This window comes from Amblyraja radiata, chromosome 7 (genome assembly GCF_010909765.2).
Source record: "Amblyraja radiata isolate CabotCenter1 chromosome 7, sAmbRad1.1.pri, whole genome shotgun sequence".
NCBI classification, from domain to species: Eukaryota; Metazoa; Chordata; class Chondrichthyes; order Rajiformes; family Rajidae; genus Amblyraja; species Amblyraja radiata.
Genome location: NC_045962.1, coordinates 70,968,185 through 70,990,552, shown reverse-complemented (window position 1 = coordinate 70,990,552; position 22,368 = coordinate 70,968,185). Strand labels below are relative to the sequence as shown.

Sequence of the window (22,368 nt, the reverse complement as noted above, 5' to 3'; positions counted from 1 at the left end):
TTTAAATATCAGCAATCTTGTCCCTTGCCTCCTGGGTTACAACTCATTGGACCGTTGGTGTGTACAACTTATTTATCCTAGGAGGGAAATTGATCTGCCAACAGTCATAAAAACAAAATACATGAAACATGAAATTAAAGTAACGAGTGGAAAGGATTGGGGAATGTGCAAAGATTGGATAAGGGGGGGGGATGGGAGTCAGTCACAGTCAACCTCGACAGAAGGGGGAGGAGTTGTACAGTTTGATAGCCACAGGGAAGAAGGATCTCCTGTGTTCTGTCCTGCATCTTGATGGAACCAGTCTGTTGCTGAAGGTACTCCTCAGGTTGACCATTGTGTCATGGAGGGAGTGAGCTGTATTGTCGAGGATGCTCCACAATTTGAGGAGCATCCTCCCCTCCAAGACCACCTCCCATGAATCCAACTGGGGCCAAGGAAAGAGCGTTCACGTCGCAGCCCCGTTTCCACCACTACGCACAAGAGGCACAAGACGCCATTGTATGCAGACGTCGAGAAGTGTGTTCAGCTCTGGCTGAACAATTTCTAATCGTGACGTGGACTCGATAAGAAGATGAATCCAACACCATTAACCCATTAAAAGACACAAAGTTTAGGCTGTGCCTTCGTAACAACCTGGAGCTCAATGCTCTTAAGACGGTGGAATTGATAGTAGACTTTAGGAGAGCTCCTCCTCCCCCCACTCACCATCAACAACACCACAGTCACATCTGTGGTCCTTTGAGTTCCTTGGAATCATCATCTCCAAGGACCTTAAATGGGGGGGGCCACCATCGAGTCAAAAAGGCCCAACAGAGGATGTACTTCCTGCGGCAGCTGAGGAAACACAATCTGCCAAGGCAATAATGGTCCAATTTTAAAGAGTCTCATCGTAGAGTCTGTTCTCACCTTCTCCATCATGGTCTGGTTTGACTCGGCCACCAAGCACGAGGAGGCTGCAGGGAATTGTCCGATCAGCTGAGATCTTCCCCCCTCCGTCGACGAACTGTACACTGCAAGGGCCAGGAAGCGAGCGGGTAAGAAATCTCTGAGATTTCAATTTTCCACACATAGACTGGGAAACACATTCTGTAAATGGGCTGGATGGGTTGTAAAATGTGTGCAGGATAGTTTTTTGCAGCAATACATAGAAGTACCTACTAGAGAAGGGGCGGTGCTGGACCTCCTGTTAGGAAATGAGACGGGTCAGGTGGCAGAGGTATGCGTTGGGGAACAGTTCGGGACCAGTGATCACAATACCATTAGTTTCAATATAATTATGGAGAGGGTCAGAACTGGACCTAGGGTTGAGATTTTTGATTGGAGAAAGGCTAACTTTGAGGAGATGCGAAAGGATTTAAAAGGAGTAAATTGGGACAGTTTGTTTTATGGGAAAGATGTGGAAGAGAAATGGAGTACATTTAAAGGTGACATTTTAAGAGTACAGAATCTTTATGTCCCTGTTCGGTTGAAAGGAAATCGTAAAAAATGTAAAGAGCCATGGTTTTCAAGGGAAATTGGACACTTGGTTCGGAAAAAGAGGGAGATCTACAATAGTTATAGGCAGCATGGAGTAAATAAGGTGCTTGAGGAGTATAAAGAATGTAAAAAGAATCTTAAGAAAGAAATTAGAAAAGCTAAAAGAAGATATGAGGTTGCTTTGGCAAGTAAGGTAAAAGTAAATCCGAAGGGTTTCTACCGCTATATTAATAGCAAAAGGATAACGAGGGATAAAATTGGTCCATTAGAGAGTCAGAGTGGCCAACTATCTGCAGAGCCAAAAGAGATGGGGGAGATATTGAACAGTTTATTTTCTTCGGTATTCACCAAGGAGAAGGATATTGAATTATGTGAGGTAAGGGAAACAAGTAGAGTAGCTATGGAAACTATGAGGATCAAAGAAGAGGAAGTACTGACACTTTTGAGAAATATAAAAGTGGATAAGTCTCCAGGTCCGGACAGGATATTCCCTAGGACATTGAGGGAAGTTAGTGTAGAAATAGCAGGGGCTATGGCAGAAATATTTCAAATGTCATTAGAAATGGGAATAGTGCCGGAGGATTGGCGTACTGCGCATGTTGTTCCATTGTTTAAAAAGGGGTCTAAGAGTAAACCTAGCAATTATAGACCTGTTAGTTTGACGTCAGTGGTGGGCAAATTAATGGAAAGAATACTTAGAGATAATATATATAAGCATCTGGATAAACAGGGTCTGATTAGGAACAGTCAACATGGATTTGTGCCTGGAAGGTCATGTTTAACTAAACTTCTTGAATTTTTTGAAGATGTTACTCGGGAAATTGATGAGGGTAAAGCAGTGGATGTTGTGTATATGGACTTCAGTAAGGCCTTTGACAATGTTCCTCATGGAAGGTTGGTTAAGAAGGTTCAATGGTTGGGTATTAATGGTGGAGTAGCAAGATGGATTCAACAGTGGCTGAATGGGAGATGCCAGAGAGTAATGGTGGATGGTTGTTTGTCAGGTTGGAGGCCAGTGACGAGTGGGGTGCCTCAGGGATCTGTGTTGGGTCCACTGTTGTTTGTCATGTACATCAATGATCTGGACAATGGTGTGGTAAATTGGATTAGTAAGTATGCAGATGATACTAAGATAGGTGGGGTTGCGGGTAATGAAGTAGAGTTTCAAAGTCTACAGAGAGATTTATGCCAGTTGGAAGAGTGGGCTGAAAGATGGCAGATGGAGTTTAATGCTGATAAGTGGGAGGTGCTACATCTTGGCAGGACAAATCAAAATAGGACGTACATGGTAAATGGTAGGGAATTGAAGAATGTAGGTGAACAGAGGGATCTGGGAATAACTGTGCACAGTTCCCTGAAAGTGGAATCTCATGTAGATAGGGTGGTAAAGAAAGCTTTTGGTGTGCTGGCCTTTATAAATCAGAGCATTGAGTATAGAAGTTGGGATGTAATGTTAAAATTGTACAAGGCATTGGTGAGGCCAATTCTGGAGTATGGTGTACAATTTTGGTCGCCTAATTATAGGAAGGATGTCAACAAAATAGAGAGAGTACAGAGGAGATTTACTAGAATGTTGCCTGGGTTTCAGCAACTAAGTTACAGAGAAAGGTTGAACAAGTTAGGGCTTTATTCTTTGGAGCGCAGAAGGTTAAGGGGGGACTTGATAGAGGTTTTTAAAATGATGAGAGGGATAGACAGAGTTGACGTGGAAAAGCTTTTCCCACTGAGAGTAGGGAAGATTCAAACAAGGGGACATGACTTGAGAATTAAGGGACTGAAGTTTAGGGGTAACATGAGGGGGAACTTCTTTACTCAGAGAGTGGTAGCTGTGTGGAATGAGCTTCCAGTGAAGGTGGTGGAGGCAGGTTCGTTTTTATCATTTAAAAATAAATTGGATAGTTATATGGATGGGAAAGGAATGGAGGGTTATGGTCTGAGCGCAGGTATATGGGACTAGGGGAGATTATGTGTTCGGCACGGACTAGAAGGGTCGAGATGGCCTGTTTCTGTGCTGTAATTGTTATATGGTTATATTATATGGTTATCTACAACACTCCCCAGAGGCCTACCATTTACTGTGTAGATCCTGCCCTTGTTAGACATCCCGAAATGCAACACCTCACACTTCTCTGTATTGAATCCAATCAGCCATTCCTCAGCCCACCTGGCCAATCGATCCTGATCCTGCTGCAATCTTTCACAACCATCTGCAAAATCACTAACTTTTGTATCATCAGCAAACTTGCTAATCTTGCCCTGTATGTTCTCATCCAAATCATTGATGTAGATGACAAACAGTAACAGGCCCAACATCGAACCCTGAGCCACACCACTTGTAACAGGTATATTGCAAGGAGCTTATTAATTATGCCCAGGAGTGTAATGATCCATGTCCATGTAGACTACATTAAGACCTTTGACTTGGTCTCACAGGTTGAAACATTTAGAGCAATTTGACAAATTAGATCTGATATTGGCTTGGCGGTAAGAGGCAGATGGTGAAGTGTGTTTTACGATGGGGAAAATTGAATAACACAAAAATCAAAGATGTTGAGTATAGGAGTCGAAAGATCCTTCTGCAGTTGTACATGGCCCTGGTGAGACCACACCGGGAGTATTGTGTGCAGTTTTGTTCTCCAAATTTGAGGAAGGACATTCTTGCTTTTGAGGGAGTGCAACCTAGGTTCACGAGGTTAATTCCCGGGATGGCGGGACTGTCATCTGTTGAAAGAATGGAGCGACTGGGCTTGTATACACTGAAATTTAGAAGGATGAGATGGAATCTTATTGAAACATATAAAATTATTAAGGGATGGAACATGCTAGAGGCAGGAAACATTTTCTCGATGTCGGGGGAGTCCGGAACCAGGGGCCACATTTTAAGAATAAGGGGTAGGCCATTTAGAATGGAGATGAGGAAAAACTTGTTCACCCAGAGTGTTGTGAATCTGTGGAATTCTCTGCCTCAGAGGGCAGTGGAGGCCGATTCTCTGGATGCTTTCAAGAGAGTTAGTTAGAGCTCTTAAAGATAGCGGACGGAGTCAAGGGTTATGGGGAGAAGGCAGGAACGGGGTACTGATTTTGGATGTTTAAGAAGGAACTGCAGATGTACTGACTGTGGATGATCTGCCATGATCACAGCGAATGGCGGTGCTGGCTTGAAGGGCCGAATGACTTACTCCTGCACCTATTGCCTACCAGTTGTGGGAACCTTGCTGTCAAATACATCAATATTCTGACTGTTAACCTGCGATGTATTAGTTTACTAAGGCTGCAGATTACTTGAAGATTGGTGCTATTCATGATCGAGATGAGGTTATTCTTTGGCACTATAAAATATATCAGTTGGTGAGGTGAGCAACAGCAGATGTAATTTAGTAAGTGTGAGATACTGAGTATTTGGGTAAATAATAAGGCTGGGATTTACATATTGAATGATAGGACTGAGAACTAGAAGGAACCGAATGTACAAGTCCTAGTATCTCCCAAGGCAGCAGCTGATATATATATATATAAGGTGGTTGCACATGTATATGAGGAGGTTAACACATACTTGCTGCCTTAGCTAAAGCACATAAATATAAAGAGCAGAGAAGTACAATAAAACATTATTTAGACTACAGTGGTGGGGGCTACTCGGATACTTGGTCGGTGGGGGCGCTGCAAGCCGGCAGCCCTGTCAGCAGCGTGTTAGTCTTTTCAACTTTTTTATTTTTTTTAGTGTGTTTTAAAGTATGTTTTTAATGTTTCTTTGTGTGTCTTGTGTGGGGGGTGGTGTGGGGGGGGGGGGGGGGGGGGGAAGGGGGAAACCACTTCGGTTGCCTCCTCCACGGAGAGGCAACTTTTTCCAAGTCGCCTCCCCCGTGGCCTAACATCGAGGATTTGGCGGCCTTTCCCGGAGACGCGTCCGGGGCTTCAGCGGCGGGCGCAGCGCGGACTCTCGGCGTGGAGCGGGCGAGCCCTCGCTGGGGCTTGCCGGAGGGGAGCGCTCCATTTCGCTGGCCCACGGCAGCCGGCAGCCTGAAGTCGGGGTCTGCAGAGCTCCGGCTGGTGCGGCGTCCGCAGCCTGGGATCCCTCGTGGGGGACCCGGGAGAAGAAGCTTCCACCGCCGGCCCGTGGCCAACTTGTACCACGGGCCCAGCGTGGACTTACCATCAGGAGCAGGGTCCCTCGCCGGGGATCTTCGACTGCTGGCCCTGCGGTCTGCGGTGCTTCTGGCTGCGGCGTGGCGGGAACTAAATCTTCGACCGCCGGCCTGCGGCCTACACCAACCTGAAGCCACGGTCTCCGGTGGGGAAGAGCCGATTCTGGACTTACCTGGATGCCCACAGAGGCGGCTGCGGAGGGTTGAGGTCCCGACCATGGGGGAAAATGGAGGATTGGCCAAATTTTTGTGCCTTCCACCACAGTGATGAATGCTATGGTGGATGTTCGTGTTCAATTTTTAGTGTGTTTTTGTGTGTTCTTTATCATTGTACCGCTGCTGGCAAATTCATTTCACTTGCACTTTATGTGCAATGTGACGAATAAAACTGATTGATTGATTGAGAAATAGTATGGTGCTGTCCTGAAATCACTCAATCAGAAGGATTTGTTTGATTTGAAGAGGATGCAGAGCAGATTCAATAATGTTACCCAGGATGGCCATGGCTGTATCCCAACAGGTCCGGCTTTCTTGGACCTCGCCCTGAGGATCAGGAATCGGAGATGGTGGCAGATGCTGGAACAGGGCCAGGTGAGAGGAACTGGGGGAGGGGGGGTCCTACCTACCAAGCCCTCGACGTTGTCTGTGAGAGACACCCCCCCCCCCCCCCGGGCTACCCAGTGGCCGGGCATGGAGACTGACATCGGATCGTGGGATGAGTGGAATGGAGACGCCAGCTGCAGCTGGGACTCCACAATGGCACCTCTTGCATAGACTTGGTGGTCTGTTCTGTGCATACTGTAATAACCAGAGGGTGTCTTGCTGAGTTGTATGCAAAAAAATGTATTCCACTGTACCTGGTACACGTGACAATAAATAAACCATCGTCTATTGAGTGTTGCTTTAATAAGGAGAAATTAAATAAGTCAAATTTGTTTTCTCAGTAGTTGAAAAAGCTGGGGAGTATACAGAATTAGAAAGGACACAGATTCTGTGCCACGGCCTACAAGAGGATATAGGTTCTAGGTGAAGGGGAAAAGATTCAATAGGAATGTGAGGGATAACTTTTTCACACAAAGGGTGGTGGGTGTATGGAACAAGCTGCCAGATGAGGTAGTTGAGGCTGGGACTATCCCAGCATTTAAGAAACAGTTAGGTACATGGATAGGACAGGTTTGGAGGGATATGGACCAAGCGCAGGCAGGTGGGACTAGTGCAGCTGGAACATGTTGGCCGGTGTGGGCAAGTTGGGCCGAAGGGCCTGTTTCCACACTGTATCACTCTATGGCTATTAAGGAATGGCTAAGTAGACCACCCACATCACTGCATCTCCTCTTCCTCTGCCTCCCCTTTACTAAAACCAGTTCTCCCAGAATAAGCAAGTTCAGTATTACAACTGCGCATACCCAGGTCATGGGTCATTCGTGATAAACATGCTCGCCAGCTGAGCTACCCTGTGTGTACAGACCTGCTTTTCATAGTATTTTCCAGTTTTGCTTCTTCGAAAATACTGCTTTCGAAACTATTAACTGGGTGTATTTATGGTTCATTTGTACGAAACTACGATGATTTTGGTGGTTTTATTGCTTTATGCTTTGGCGAGTGAGTGTACGAGATCGTGACGATGAATAACCATTTTTTATTGTTTTTGGTTTTTGGGGGGTAGAATGACTTACTATACTAGTCCACGGCCACAGGCTGTATGCACGTTTGTTGACTTCTGCATGTACAGGTGTAAGTAAAGTTGTGTAGTGCAAAACCTAGTCACGAGTCTCCTGACTAGCATCAAAATAGCTATCAGCCTTGCCTTCTTTGTAGTCGCTAAGCAGGCGAGACTTCAGTGAAGTAGCTGGCTGGTTAGCCTCATCATAACTGGCAAGATGATTTGACAGCTGGACAATGGATGTGGGAGGCCAGCAGTTTAGTCCTTTCGATTCTCCAAGCCACCCATCTTTCATTTCGCTCATGGGATCGGTAAGAATTTTTTCCCCCACATTTCAAGATTGGAGCCTTCCATTGACGGGACGATCTTGACTTCCATAGCCTGCAGCACGCCCTCCGCGTCGGGGCGATCAAGATCCTGCATTGGGGGGGGATGTCAGTTCCCCACGCCGGGGCTTGTCGAACGTCATGCGGTTTTGGAGGTCCCGACTCGGTCTCTCCCGAGGCTGCGAGCCTTGGTGTTAAAGTCCACAGGCCACGGATGGAGCGTCGATCCCAGGCAAGGAATCGGCTCAGATGGTAAATCCACGCCCCGCGGTGGTGCTCAAAGTCAGTCCCGAGCAAGGCCTCCAATACCACGATGTTAGGCCGCAGAGCGACCGGAGATACGACCCGGAAAACAATCGCATCTCCGGCAAGGTAAGAGATTGAAAGAAACGTTTCCCCCCGACCCATCCCCCACATAAAACAAACCAGAGAACATTAACACAAACTTTTAAAACACAATAAAAATAATTTTTAAAAAAAGGACGAAATGGACCAGCCAACACTGGGCTGAATGCAGAGTCCACCTGGCTCCTCTACTCAAAACATCTGCCCTCTGCCACTTGTTCCAGTACAGAACTTCAAAGATAAATGGCTGTGTCCCTGCTAAAATTCTACTGCCTCGACTTCCTTAGAAGATGGAGATTTGGTATGACAACAAATACTTCCACCTGGTTCGACAACATGAGCAGCAGGAACAAAATGCAAGAAGTGGTAAACATCATGGGTACTGACCTCCCTGCCATCAAAGGGATCTACAGGAGTCACTTCCTCAAAAAGGCAGCCAGCATCATCAGAGACCCACACCTCCCTGGTCATACTCTCATTTCATTCTTGCCATCAGTAAGATGATATAGGATCCTGAAAACTGTAACATCCAGGTGCAGCTTCTTCCCAACAGCATTAGTTTATTGAACATTACTAACTCCAATTTAATCTTGAACAATGAACTGCCTTGATTGCACTCGGGGGCATTTTTTTGCCTTTGCACTATATTATGTGTTTGTTTTTATATATTAACCTTCTGTTGTTGTTTGATATGGTGTTTACAGAGTACCATATTTTACATATCTGTCGAACGGCTGCAAGAAAGAATTTCATTGTTCCATTTCAGAACATTTGACAATAAAACACTCTTGACTCTTGAAATAAAATTTTTAAAACATGATTGGAAAGTTAAAAAGTTACCTGCAACCTTATATCCCATTCTGAGGTTGCTGGACACATGAAATATTAATAAGTCTACTTTGAAAATTGATTAAAAAAAGTGAAATCACTAAATGTGCACTTTCCCCTCTTAAGAAAAATTGGGGGATAAACTAACAATTTGGTTTGCCGCATCTTTTGGTTTTGTGTCCGATGGTTCTGGATATATGCGTCTACTCTTTCTTCAAAGCATTCAATCACAAATATTCACGTATCCAAATTTTGATGAGCATTTCAACAACAAAAAATTAGGACCAGGCAACACGCAACTGTTGGTAACTTTGATGTGTTTCTCTTCCCTCGGTTAGTTGGGAGAGTTTTTTAAAACAGGAATTTACAATGTTGGCAAAACCATCAGTACTCACCATAAGTATCCAAAATATGACAGGAACCGTTGACTGTTTAATATGGAAATTTAGGCATTGCCCAGTCTCCACAAGGATTGGGGCATTGTAGCTCAGTGATTTTGTTAACACTACCAATATTCTCACTGTGAACACCTCAAAATATTGAACCTTGTGGAATGTGATGTAAAAGCGTTTTAACAGCGTATTAGTAAGGAACTTTCAGTCATCAAATAAATTAATTTGTACAGTCCACACCAGGAGCTGCAGAATCATTGAGGGACATGGAAAGAAGATGCCTAAAGGGCTCTGAGGATATGACATGGACATCACACGCTGCAGCACTCGTAAGGCAAGACCGCGCCTTTACCACCTCAGGCAATTGAGGAAATTCAGTGTCTCTGAGGATCCTCCAGTGCTTCTACTCAATAAGATCATGGGAGACCCCTTCCACCCCTGCAACGAACTGTTCCAGCTGCTACGGTCAGGCAAATGCCTCTGTTGCCATGCTGTGAGAACGGAGAGGTTGAGAAGGAGTTTCTTCCCAGAGGCCATTAGAACTGTAAACTCCTACCTCACCAGTGACTAACTTTACTGTACCATTCTACTGTGTTTTTTTTTCCTTTTTCCTTCCTCCCACAATATGTAATATGTAAAAGAATATGTGATTCTGTTTGTAGTTTGTATGTTTGTTTTTTGCACAAAGTCCGCGAGCATTGCCACTTTTCATTTCACTGCACATCTCGTATGTGTATGTGACGAATAAACTTGACTTGACTGATCCATTCCCTCCAGATTTGGGCAAGTCTGTAAATACTGTATATCCTCGCGTGTTTATTTCTGTTCACAAACACCATAAAAGCTTGCATCCCTTGCTGGCAGCCAGTATCAATAGCACCAAATACTGCTACAATACAGCATGCAGAATTAGATACAACTGCAAACTAGAATGGGTAACTTGTATACTAATCAATTATCAATTTAAATATGTGATAGGGTAAAGAAAGGCATTTATTCAACTTGGATTTGTACGACATTTACAGCAATTATATTGCTGAAATGGAGTTTCAGACCTTTTAAAATTAAATATTCTATTAAGTTTTTACAGAATTGCTAAAGAACAAGTAGGTTATAGCAGCCAAGTGCATACTATTAGAATTAAGATGTTTTGCACAAGCTTTCACCTCCAAATGTTTTGGATTAAACAGCAGATTCCTTGCCTGGGAATGCATCATGGGGCAGACATTTACGGCCCATTCTGATTGCCTTAGAAGGAGGTGATGAGCCAGCCTCTTGAACTATTGCAGGCATTATAGTGAAGGAACTTGCACGTGTTCTCAGGTAAGTTGTTCCAAGATTTTGACTCCGATAGTGAACGGCCGATAATATATTTTCGAGTCAGGATGACGTGTGATTTGCTGGGGGAAGATGAGTTGTGCTTGCAAGCTTTGTGTGTTCCACATAATGCTCCCAAAGTCCTCAACAGCATTTGCAGGTTTGTATGCTCTGCTGAAAGGGTGCCAAATGAACCCCTGCAGTAGTTTGAAGACAATACATACCATGGGTTCAGTGTGCCAATGATGCAAGGGGTGATTTTTAAGATGGTGAACAAGGCGGTAACCAGCTTTGCCCTGGATGGTGTTCAGCTTTGATCATCATCAAAGTTGTACTCATCCAGGCAAGTGGAGAACTTCCAATCACACTCTTGACTTGTGCCTTGCAAATGAATGGTGAAAGTCTTTGCATTAGGAGCCGTATCTCATGACTACAAACTGGGTCTCTTAAACTGGTACTATTATGATGTGGCTCCCTCAGTCTGATCAATAAGTCCCAGAGGGTTGACTGGGGGCAAAACCCAGCAATCCTAATGCTGCAAAGATTAAGGAGAACTAGTCAGGCTCTCCTTTGTTGTAAATTGTCCTTAATCAGAACTAATAGCATGTATGTAACATATACTTTTTTTTTGCCAGCTTTTTTGTAGGATTAGAATTTTCAACCAATAACAGATGATTATGAACAAGAAAGTCAAGTCAGCTCTGCGTAATCTGTGGATATACAACTTTCACATGTAAAAATTAGATATACTCTATAATAAAACAATAAAAACTGGGGAGAAAAAGCAATAAAAGCAGTGAATACAATCCATTCCACTCCAGATAGAATGTCTGTCATACAGCAGTCACTATATAGTTTATTCTTCGGGAAACAGCAAATATCTCTGTACAATATTCAACACTTTCTCCCATCTTTCCAACCAGGCCTGCCCTAGACCTCCATTTGCTAGATAATTTCAAAACAAAAACCCCCAAGTACATATCCATATTACAGTAATTTGTGCCCACAAATGCACAAAACATTGATACAGACTAAAGCAAACAACTGTTTAGAGGTATGTGCATCACAAACTGCTTTAAGAACTATTGGCAAGTTCTGAGGTAAGCAACACTTAATAATAGAATGGCATTTGTATCATTATCTCCACAAATTGAGTGGTCAAAATGTTTAAACAATAGGAACAATGATTATATTGCATAATTAACAAATTCACCCAATGTAGGCTGCATTTTTCAATATATAAAAAGTCATTGCTATGTAAATAATTAACCATTTTCCAGTGGATGAATGATACAAACCACACTCCATAGACAAGTGCCCGGTAGAGAAAATTCCTCCTGGCAGATATCAACTTGTGTTTTTGAGATGGTGCACCAGCTGACAATCTATTCCATGGCTGTACAAGTGGACATGTAGAATATATACACCATTGCATTTGCCCTTTTTTCCCCTCTCTGTTTGAAGTATGGGGACAGATTTTTCTGTTTTGACACCAAAATTTCCTTGTCTGAATCAATGCATAATGTTTGTCAGTACATTAAGCAATCTGATGTTAAAAATAAGCACTTGTTTTGTGCATATTAATTCACAGTGAGTGCCTGATTTTCTAGCTTTAAAAAAACCTGCAATGTACCGGGTAGAGAAATAAAGATTAGAGCAGGAAAGGGAAATGTTGCACAAGTAAATTGGAGTTACCTGAAAGTTAAAAATGTTATTTCTAACCTCATTAATATTTTGGTGAATAACCTGTTTTTAACAAAAACGTGTACGCAACAAAAAAAAAGTTGATTTAAAAAAAAAAATTTGCATAGCCTTAACGTACTACTTCTAATCTGAAATACCTGAAGATCAATGTTAACTGTTCACGTCCACCAACTGAAGCAAGCTTGCAAGAGGTCACTGGTGCTAAAATTCGGTAATTAATGATCATAAAACCCCAAAATATTAAAACCGTCAGAAATCTTTTGCCTTAAAGTACAAATTGTGCTTAAATTTTAAAATCAGATGCCTGGGAATTGGAAAGGATGAATAGATTCTTAGAGGCATACAGCACAGAAACAAGACACCATCAGTTCACCATATCTATGCCAACCATAGAGTTATCATCTATACACATCACATTTACCAGCACTGAGTCCATATTCTTCTATGCCATGGAGATTCAACTGCTGTTCTAAATACGTCCGATATGTTTGAAGAGTATCTGCCTGTACCACCCTCTTAGGTAATCCCTTCCAAGATCCAACCACCCTGTGCGAGAGAAACCTCCATATACCCCTTCCAAACCTTTTACTCCTCGCTTTAAACTTGTGCCCTCTGGTTACAGACACGACTGCTGTGGGTAAAAGAGTAACCCTTACTTTCCCTCTCTCCACCCCTCCCCATCCTAGTTCTTCGACCAGTCTGACTGTCCCCCTGATTAAATGTTATCTCTGTATGCTTCGTTGTCACCTTCCTCTAGCTAACAATGATCTATTCCACATCTTCCTTGAACTTCATTCCCTTGATGTCTCGTTCTCACACCTTACACTTCCTTATCTCTGTATCTCCCTCTCCGCTAACTCTCAGTCTGAAGTGTCGATCTGAAACACCACCCATTCCTTCTCTCCAGAGATGCTGCCTGTCCCGCTGAGTTACTCCAGCTTTTTGTGTCTATGTGGGTAAGAGTTTACTACTGGATCCCCTCTCCCAGGCCTCAACATTGAGTCGCTGCTCAGTTTTCTCGCTGTAAGGAAAACAAGCCCAACCTCGGGGTCTTCCAATAACTGAGATATTCCATCCTAGGTAGCATCCTGGTGAATCACCTCTGCATCCTCTCCTGAAGAAACTTTCTATACTGCAGCAATAAAAGTGCCCTCCCTGCTCTTATATTTTATTTTCAGCACCCTGGCGCACATATACAACTATGTGCCTGGTACTTTTTATGGATAACATGCTCCAGAACATTATCTTTCTCTTTGAAATCTCTAGCCGCAATATCCTTGGCGTGTATGGAAGATATTAATTTAAGGCTCCTGTTGCTTCATGCATAGTTTGCCTCATTGGTCCCCAATGGACCTCTCTTTCCCTGGCTATGCTCTTGCTCTTAACATACTGATAGAATGTCTTGGGATTTTCCTTGATCTTACCGGCTAGTGGTATTTCTTTGCCCTCCTAATTTCTTTTTGAGCACCCGGGCTACACCCTATACTCCTGAAGGGATGCCCTCCTTTTCAGTATATATGTTTCCTTTTCTTAATCAAACCTGTGATATCTGTGATTTGCCTTCCTCACCGTTCATATTTACAGCAACATGCTGGCCCTGAACCTAATGCTTCACTTAAACAGATTCCCACCTGCTGGACATAGATTGATCTGCAAACAGCTGCAAAGATTACCAGGTTGTGTCTAATCTTGTAGAAATTTGCCCTCCCCAATTTAGAAACTTGATTTCCATATCATCCTTACCCCTTTTCCATAATCACTTTAATACTTAAGAGTTGAAGTCGTCACCTCCAAAGTGTTCAATCACTGACACTTCATCTGCATACCCAGCTTCATGCCCCACAATTAGGTCTAGCCCCGACCCATCCCTACAAACGCTATTAATGTACCAGCACCAGCTCTCTTGAATACACTATAAAAATCACACTCCATCTAATCCTTTCCACACTGAAACGTGATCCTAGTTAATACTGGCAAAGTTTAAAAGTTTAAAACAACTGTAACACTTCCGAATTGCCTATGTATCTCCTTTATCTCCTGCTGACTGTTGGGAGAACTATAGTACAAGTTCAAAGTGACCACCCATCTAAGGGTTTCATTTTAAGAATTTTCTAGGATATCCTCTCTAAGTGCTGCACAGTTGGAATCCCTAATCATCACTACGATACCACCTCTGATATATCTAACCCGCTACCCGGCTTGAAGATCCGATACCCTGGGACACAGAGATGCTTACCCTTTCTTTGCGGCACCATGTCTCTGCAATCGCTATTCCATTAAAGCATTCTAGCTTCCCAGTCCATTCATGTGCCTGTGTCTGCTCCACCTGCTGGTCTGATCTAGCTTTTGTTCTATAGTTGTTTGCATTCCCTTCCCAAATGTACATTCCCTCTGTGTCCCACTCCCTTGCCACAATAGTTTAAAACCGCTCCAACAGTATGAGCAAACCTCCATGCAACAATTTAGGACCTGTCCTGATTCAGGTACAATCTGGCCTTGTATAGTCCCAGCCAATCCTAGGAGTGTCTCAATGATCACAAAAACCTCCCTCTGAAACCATTCCCTTAGTCATGTATTCATCTGACCTATTTTCTTTACACACTGGAGGTAACCTACAGATTACAATCATAGAGGTTGTGTTATTTAATCTACTACCTAATTCCCCACATTCATGTTGCAGGACCTCGCCCCCCTTTTCTACCTCAGCCGTTGGCAGCAATGTGTTACAACCACGAGTTGTTCACCCTCCCCCTTTACAATACTGAGACTATTCATTTACAATGATTATTCCCAAAATTAAAGTTAACTGTAATTGAGCAAATTTGTTATAATACTGTTAGTCCAGTCCGATGATTGATCCTTTTTCTAAGAATAAAACTACAAAAATGCAGCGTAGACTTTAGTGTCATCTATCCAGAACATTTGGCACCTAATCATTACTTGCCGAGTCAGTGGAGTTCAATGGTCTTTATGATACCCACATTATGCAGTTTTGTACTGAGGCATTTGGGTGAACTGCCACAATGCAAGCATGGGTTACACTTGGTTAAAGATAACTGAACCCTGACCCTGAATAGGTAAACTGAGCAGCAAATGCAGTGGTTACTTTTGACGTGTCAGTTTTGCATTAAGTATAAAACCATAATATTGTTTAAGAACAGAAGTTAATACCTGTCAGCTGTATTTGTATCTATTGCATATATTATTCTTTAAAAAAAATATTTCTGTTGCCTTGTAAGTTTTTCTAAGCTTACTAAAATGGCACTGACATTAGTGTAGGATTGTCACCACAACTCAAAACAGAGAGGGTTTCAGGTAACAAATTCCTGAGGTTACGTTGGTACAGTGACACAGTAGATTAATGACTGCACTTATAACAGGTATGCAAAATTACTTTACATGTGTAATGAAAGAAAACAAAGGATATATTACTTTTCAAAATAAAAGCATTCAAATTAAAAAAAACACCTCCAGTGTTAACTATATCTTGCAAGTTTAAAAACAGAAAAGCATGCGTACATCTCTGAATTCTCTATAGACACGGCAAATCTAAAATAAGGAAGTGCATTTGAAAGCCAATTTTGGGCAAAAGATATTTCCAAAGCTTCGCGTAGCAAAGGAGCTATTAAAAGCAGACAACTGCATGATAGAAATTATTACATGGAGCTTGCACAACAAGGCAGAAACACTGTTTTGAATAGCCTTCTCCCATTGGCATAGAAAGGTATAGTATAATTGTAGTGAATTAATACTTAAATCACATTTAAGGTCAACTGTCAATTAAAGTCAGTTAGTGTTAAACTAAAATTACTAATATAGTTTATCAAATATGGAAACTGAGGTATACCTTGTTGAGGGAGGTTTATGGTTATAATGTAATGCTTGAAGCTTCTTTGCTATGTCCCAAAAAACCTTGATTTGTTTATACATATAACAGCAGCACACTGAACATTCACAAGCTATGTCATATTGGCATTACAATAGTTCTTTTGTGAACGCAAATATTAAATGCAATAAAAATGAATCGCACTTCTTTCTGAAATTAAATGTACTGTTATTAAAAATTAACAGTAATCCATCTGAGGGACTGCGACATCTTCATGAGAAGCCAGTTATCTGGTGCACTCCAACTAAGCTCATGTTGTCAAATTTGAGAGCGATGTTTGATACGTGCTTAGCTTTCTTGCTGCAAAAAGAGTTACCTTCCAATATCCCGAGCGATGCACAATGAAGTATCAAGTGATCTTTTCAACAACCACGTTATCTTCAACATCATCTCTGACTGGATCACTGAATGTAGTACCTGTTGCCTCTATTGTCCACTTGCCACTGCAATGGCCACCAGTTCTGTTAAGTGCGCAAGGACAAGATACTGAATTGTTTGTTGTAACCAGTGAAATAAATTCAGGAGATAGCAGCTCTGCTGTAGTCTATTGGTCTGCTTCATGACCTTTGAAGCCATCATAGGCTGGATTCTTTGGGTGGAAAGTCAACATTTGTTACCATAGTAACTACAGTCACTATGTTATCTGTATTAATCGTGGTCATTAGTCTTCGCATCTGAGTGATACGTTCTGCGACACAACCTGCAGACAATCGTGCCTCTGCATCATGATCCCAGCATTCTTCTATGGTCTCGCACAACATAGCCATCCCCTATGACAGGACAAAATAAACACATTGGAAAGATGTTTTATGGCATGAACAACTCTAGAAAAACTGGAAACATCAAATAGTGCTGAAAAGTACAGGGTTGGTTAGCCAGAAAAGACTACAGGTTAATGTTAAAAATATCTTAACGGGTGCCTAAATTTTGCATTGCCTCAACAAACTCCCATACGGATTAGTTGCAGGAAGCACCCAGACAATGCTAACATGATTGTATCTGGGATAACAGAAGGAGCACCAAAATTAATTTGGTGTAATGGAGTATACATCCCTATTTGCTCTTTGGTGGGGTGGTTACATATTGAGAGTCTGGATTTACACAGGCCCAAATGAACAGATTTACATATTTACTTCCTCAAAGAACATGGACGAAAATGGCGTTTAATAATGTCTATTTGTTTCATGATCACTATTATTAATCCATCTTAGGTGCTCCAGAGTGATTTAATTAACTGAGTTTTAAATCTCTAGCTGTCATGGTAGGATTTGAATGAGTGAATGAATGAATACTTTATTGTCACATGTGACAAGTCACAGTGAAATTCTTTGCTTGCATACCCAAGGTATGCAAATAGTCGCCACATAAAGGGACCTGTATGTCATGAATACTAGTCCAGGAGTTCAGACTACAATGAGACATTATTGGAAGGCAAATATTAAATAGCATCAGTAACTCAGTGGGTCAGGCAGCATCTCTAGAGAACATGGACAGGTGAAGTTTCAGGTCGGCACCCTTCAGATTGATTGTCAACCATCTGCAATCAATCCCCCCTCCCCCTGCCCCTGCAACCACCTATCCCTTGTCAGGCTTTGTCCCTCTCTACCTCCCTTCCAGCTTTCTCTCCTCCTACTGCTACGAGTCTGAAGGGTCCAGACCAAAAACGTTGCCTATTCATGTTCTTCAGAGATGCTACCTGACACGCTGAGTTACTGCCGCACCCTTGTCTTATTTTTCTCAAAATATTTATAGTCTGGGACTCTGCAATATGAACACAACAGTGTCTGCCCATTCACAAGGTCTGCAAGTGGCACTGGAAAGGACAGCAGCAAATCCCTGGGCATTAATATCTCGGGCAACCTGTCCTGGGTCCAGGATATGGATGTAGTCATGAAGCAAGTGCACCAGCACCTCTACGCTCACAGAAGTTTGAGGAGATTCAGCCGAAATACTGACAAACTGCTGCAGATGTACTGTATAAAGTACTGTGACTAGTTCCATCCTGGCCTGGTATGGCAATTCCAACACAGTAATACAAAAATTTGTAGAGAGTGGTGGACCAGTCTATCACAGGCACAGTCCTCCCCACCATCAAAAGCATAGCCATGAGGCACTGCCTCAAGAAGTTGGCATCTATCAATTTGGATCCCTGCCATCCAGGCCATACCCACTTCTCACTGTTATAGAAACATAGAAATTAGGTGCAGGAGTAGGCCATTCGGCCCTTCGAGCCTGCACCGCCATTCAATATGATCATGGCTGATCATCCAACTCAGTATCCCGTACCTGCCTTCTCTCCATACCCTCTGATCCCCTTAGCCACAAGGGCCACATCTAACTCCCTCTTAAATATAGCCAATGAACTGGCCTCAACTACCCTCTGTGGCAGAGTTCCAGAGATTCACCATTCTCTGTGTGAAATTTTTTTTTCTCATCTCGGTTTTAAAGGATTTCCCCCTTATCCTTAAGCTGTGACCCCTTGTCCTGGACTTCCCCAACATCAGGAACAATCTTCCTGCATCTAGCCTGTCCAACCCCTTAAGAATGTTGTAAGTTTCTATAAGATCCCCTCTCAATCTCCTAAATTCTAGAGAGTATAAACCAAGTCTATCCAGTCTTTCTTCATAAGACAGTCCTGACATCCCAGGAATCAGTCTGGTGAACCTTCTCTGCACTCCCTCCATGGCAATAATGTCCTTCCTCAGATTTGGAGACCAAAACTGTACGCAATACTCCAGGTGTGGTCTCACCAAGACCCCGTACAACTGCAGTAGAACCTCCATGCTCCTATACTCAAATCCTTTTGCTATGAAAGCTAACATACCATTCGCTTTCTTCACTGCCTGCTGCACCTACATGCCTACTTTCAATGACTGATGTAACATGACTCCCAGGTCTCGCTGCATCTCCCCTTTTCCTAATCGGCCACCATTTAGATAATAGTCTGCTTTCCTGTTTTTGCCACCAAAATGGATAACCTCACATTTATCCACATTATACTGCATCTGCCAAACATTTGCCCACTCACCCAGCCTATCCAAGTCACCTTGCAGTCTCCTAGCATCCTCCTCACAGCTAACACTGCCCCCCAGCTTAGTGTCATCCGCAAACTTGGAGATATTGCCTTCAATTCCCTCATCCAGATCATTAATATATATTGTAAATAGCTGGGGTCCCAGCACTGAGCCTTGCGGTACCCCACTAGTCACTGCCCGCCATTGTGAAAAGGACTAGTTTACTCCTACTCTTTGCTTCCTGTTTGCCAGCCAGTTCTCTATCCACATCAATACTGAACCCCCAATGCCGTGTGCTTTAAGTTTGTATACTAATCTCTTATGTGGGACCTTGTCGAAAGCCTTCTGCAAGTCTAGATACACCAGATCCACTGGTTCTCCCCTATCCACGCTACTAGTTACATCCTCGAAAAATTCTATAAGATTCGTCAGACATGATTTACCTTTCGTAAATCCATGCTGACTTTGTCCAATGATTTCACCACTTTCCAAATGTGCTGCTATCCCATCTTTAATAACTGACTCTAGCAGTTTCCCCACTACCGATGTTAGACTAACTGGTCTGTAATTCCCCGTTTTCTCTCTCCCTCCCTTCTTAAAAAGTGGGGTTACGTTTGCTACCCGCCAATCCTCAGGAACTACTCCAGAATCTAAAGAGTTTTGAAAGATTATTACTAATGCATCCACTATTTCTGGAGCTACTTCCTTAAGTACTCTGGGATGCAGCCTATCTGGCCCTGGGGATTTATCGGCCTTTAATCCATTCAATTTACCCAACACCGCTTCCCGACTAACCTGGATTTCACTCAATTCCTCCAACTCCTTTGACCCGCGGTCCCCTGCTATTTCCGGCAGATTATTTATGTCTTCCTTAGTGAAGACGGAACCAAAGTAGTTATTCAATTGGTCCGCCATATCCTTGTTCCCCATGATCAACTCACCTGTTTCTGACTGCAAGGGACCTACATTTGTTTTAACTAATCTCTTTCTTTTCACATATCTATAAAAACTTTTGCAGTCAGTTTTTATGTTCCCTGCCAGTTTTCTTTCATAATCTATTTTTCCTTTCCTAATTAAGCCCTTTGTCCTCCTCTGCTGGTCTCTGAATTTCTCCCAGTCCTCTGGTATGCTGCTTTTTCTGGCTAATTTGTACGCATCATCCTTCGCTTTGATGCTATCCCTGATTTCCCTTGTTATCCACGGATGCACTACCTTCCCTGATTTATTCTCGAGCATCTCGATCGAGCATGCGGTACAGAAGCATAAAGTCCCACATCACCAGTTTCAGGAACAGCTACTTTCCAACATATATCAGGTTCTTGAACCAAACAACACACACTACCATCGATTTGTTTTCGTTGCTCAATGTGTTTTACACTAACATTTTTTGCAAGATCTCTTTTCTTGCATAATTTGTCTAATTTATGGACAATTTATATTTCTGCATGTTTTATATTTCTGTGTGCCTAATATTGTTTGTATTGAGCTATGGATTCTGGTTAAAAATGACCTGCATGCATCTACTGACCAAAGAACTGTAACCACACAATAACTCACCTTTCCATTATAAACTACAGGGAGTTCTGCTATTACGTGTGCTTCCATATTGCAAATTGGATACAACATCATTGATGAATATGGGAAACTGTTTGATTTAAGTGGGCTGAATTGGTTATAATGTAATTTTGATAGGGAACTAGCCAGCAGAAATCGGTCACAGGCTACCATTTTTACTGTGGAAGGCAGGTAAGAGTTACTTTGAAAACTGACAGACAGAAAAAAGCCGTCTTGGAAAAATGTCTTAAAATCCTGTTTATATACAACCTTGCCATAACGATCTCTCACCACTATCTCTATAGGACATAGGCTCTCCATTTCACCACAGGAGGGCGTTTAAGAGTTAATTTGACAAACAATCGCTTCTAGTGATACTTCATAGAGTGATACAGTGTGGAAACAGGCCCTTCAGTCCAACTTGCCCACACCGGCCAACAATGTCCCAGCTACACTAGTCCCACTTGCCTGCGCTTGGTCCATCTCCCCCCAAACCTGTCCTATCAATGTACCTGTCTAACTGTTTCTTAAACATTGGGATAGTCCCTGCCTTAACTACCTCTTCTGGCAGCTTGTCCCAAACACCCACCACCTTTTGTGTGAAAAAACTACCCCTCAGATTCCTACTAAATCTTTTCCCCTTCACCTTGAACCAGTGTCCTCGATTCCCCTACTCTGTGCAATCTACCCAATCTATTCCTCTCATGATTTTGTACACCTCTATAAGATCACCCTTCATCTTCCTGCACTCCATGGAATAGAGACTTAGCCTACTCCACCTCTCCCTCTAGCTCTCTCCCTCTAGTGCTGGCGACATCCTCGTAATCCTCGTGTGTAACCATATTCTATTAAACAATGTAACGTATAGCCTTTGGTATTTGTAGCAATTAAATTACCTATAATTTTGAAAACCTTGCGGGAAAAATAACTTCCTTATTACGAGTCTGAACAATTTAGCCCCTAAATATCCCTCTTGTCATTGACAATTGTTTTTAAAACACGATTTTCTGTTATGCATGATTTCAGAAGAATGCAACTATCATTTTATAGCAGAATTACTTGTTCTTAAATTTAAGCATAATTTAAAAATTCTGACTTTAGAAGTAACTTTAACAGTCCAAGATTATCTTCCATGTCAATTGGTTGACATACACTTATAATGTCTAACCTATCACTGGATATTTTATTAACCTTGCAAAATAAACTCAGGCCAAGAATTTTATTGCTTCAGGATTGGACATCAATAAGATTTTAGGTTATAGTTCTGAAACTGGGAAGTCTCAATTTTGCTTATAACTCGCGAGGGAGTGGAATGACCATTTCAATTTTATAATGTTCAGGAACAGATCTAGCTTTAAAGCATTTGAATGATCTACAGATAAATACACTTACAGCGTGCTTTAGCCAATATTCTCTGAAAACAGGCCTCATCTTCTTGTGCACAACCACCTCTTGCATATCTTCAAGGGATGGATGCTGTCCAACTTCCTCTTCAAATGGCAACATATATTCATCCACTGGCCCTGCGTATCAAACAAATCCAAGAGTACATTTAATGCCGGTTCTAAATGTAGGTAGAATTTGTTCTCAACGTCAACATGGTTTAACAATGAGAAATTTAGTAATTAGAATAATGTCATTTCTAACCAGATCTCAAAATAGTTTAGCAAACACTCCATACTATTTTGGGGCATGAGAAGAAACTGAAGCAACGTTAG

General features: G+C 42.4%; 1 protein-coding gene across 2 annotated transcripts in view; it reads right to left on the bottom strand.

The window, feature by feature from the left end:
• Positions 1-13,657: 13,657 nt before the first annotated feature.
• Positions 13,658-22,368, bottom strand: part of acvr2a (activin A receptor type 2A) — a 114,049-nt gene continuing 105,338 nt past the window's right edge. For both annotated transcript variants that reach the window (XM_033024712.1, XM_033024713.1), the window contains 2 exons: positions 22,043-22,173; positions 13,658-16,852 (listed from right to left, as the gene is read on the bottom strand). In XM_033024712.1, coding sequence (XP_032880603.1) covers positions 16,658-16,852; positions 22,043-22,173 — 326 coding nt within the window. In that variant the 3' untranslated portion in view covers positions 13,658-16,657. The remainder of the gene's footprint in view (positions 16,853-22,042; positions 22,174-22,368) is intronic.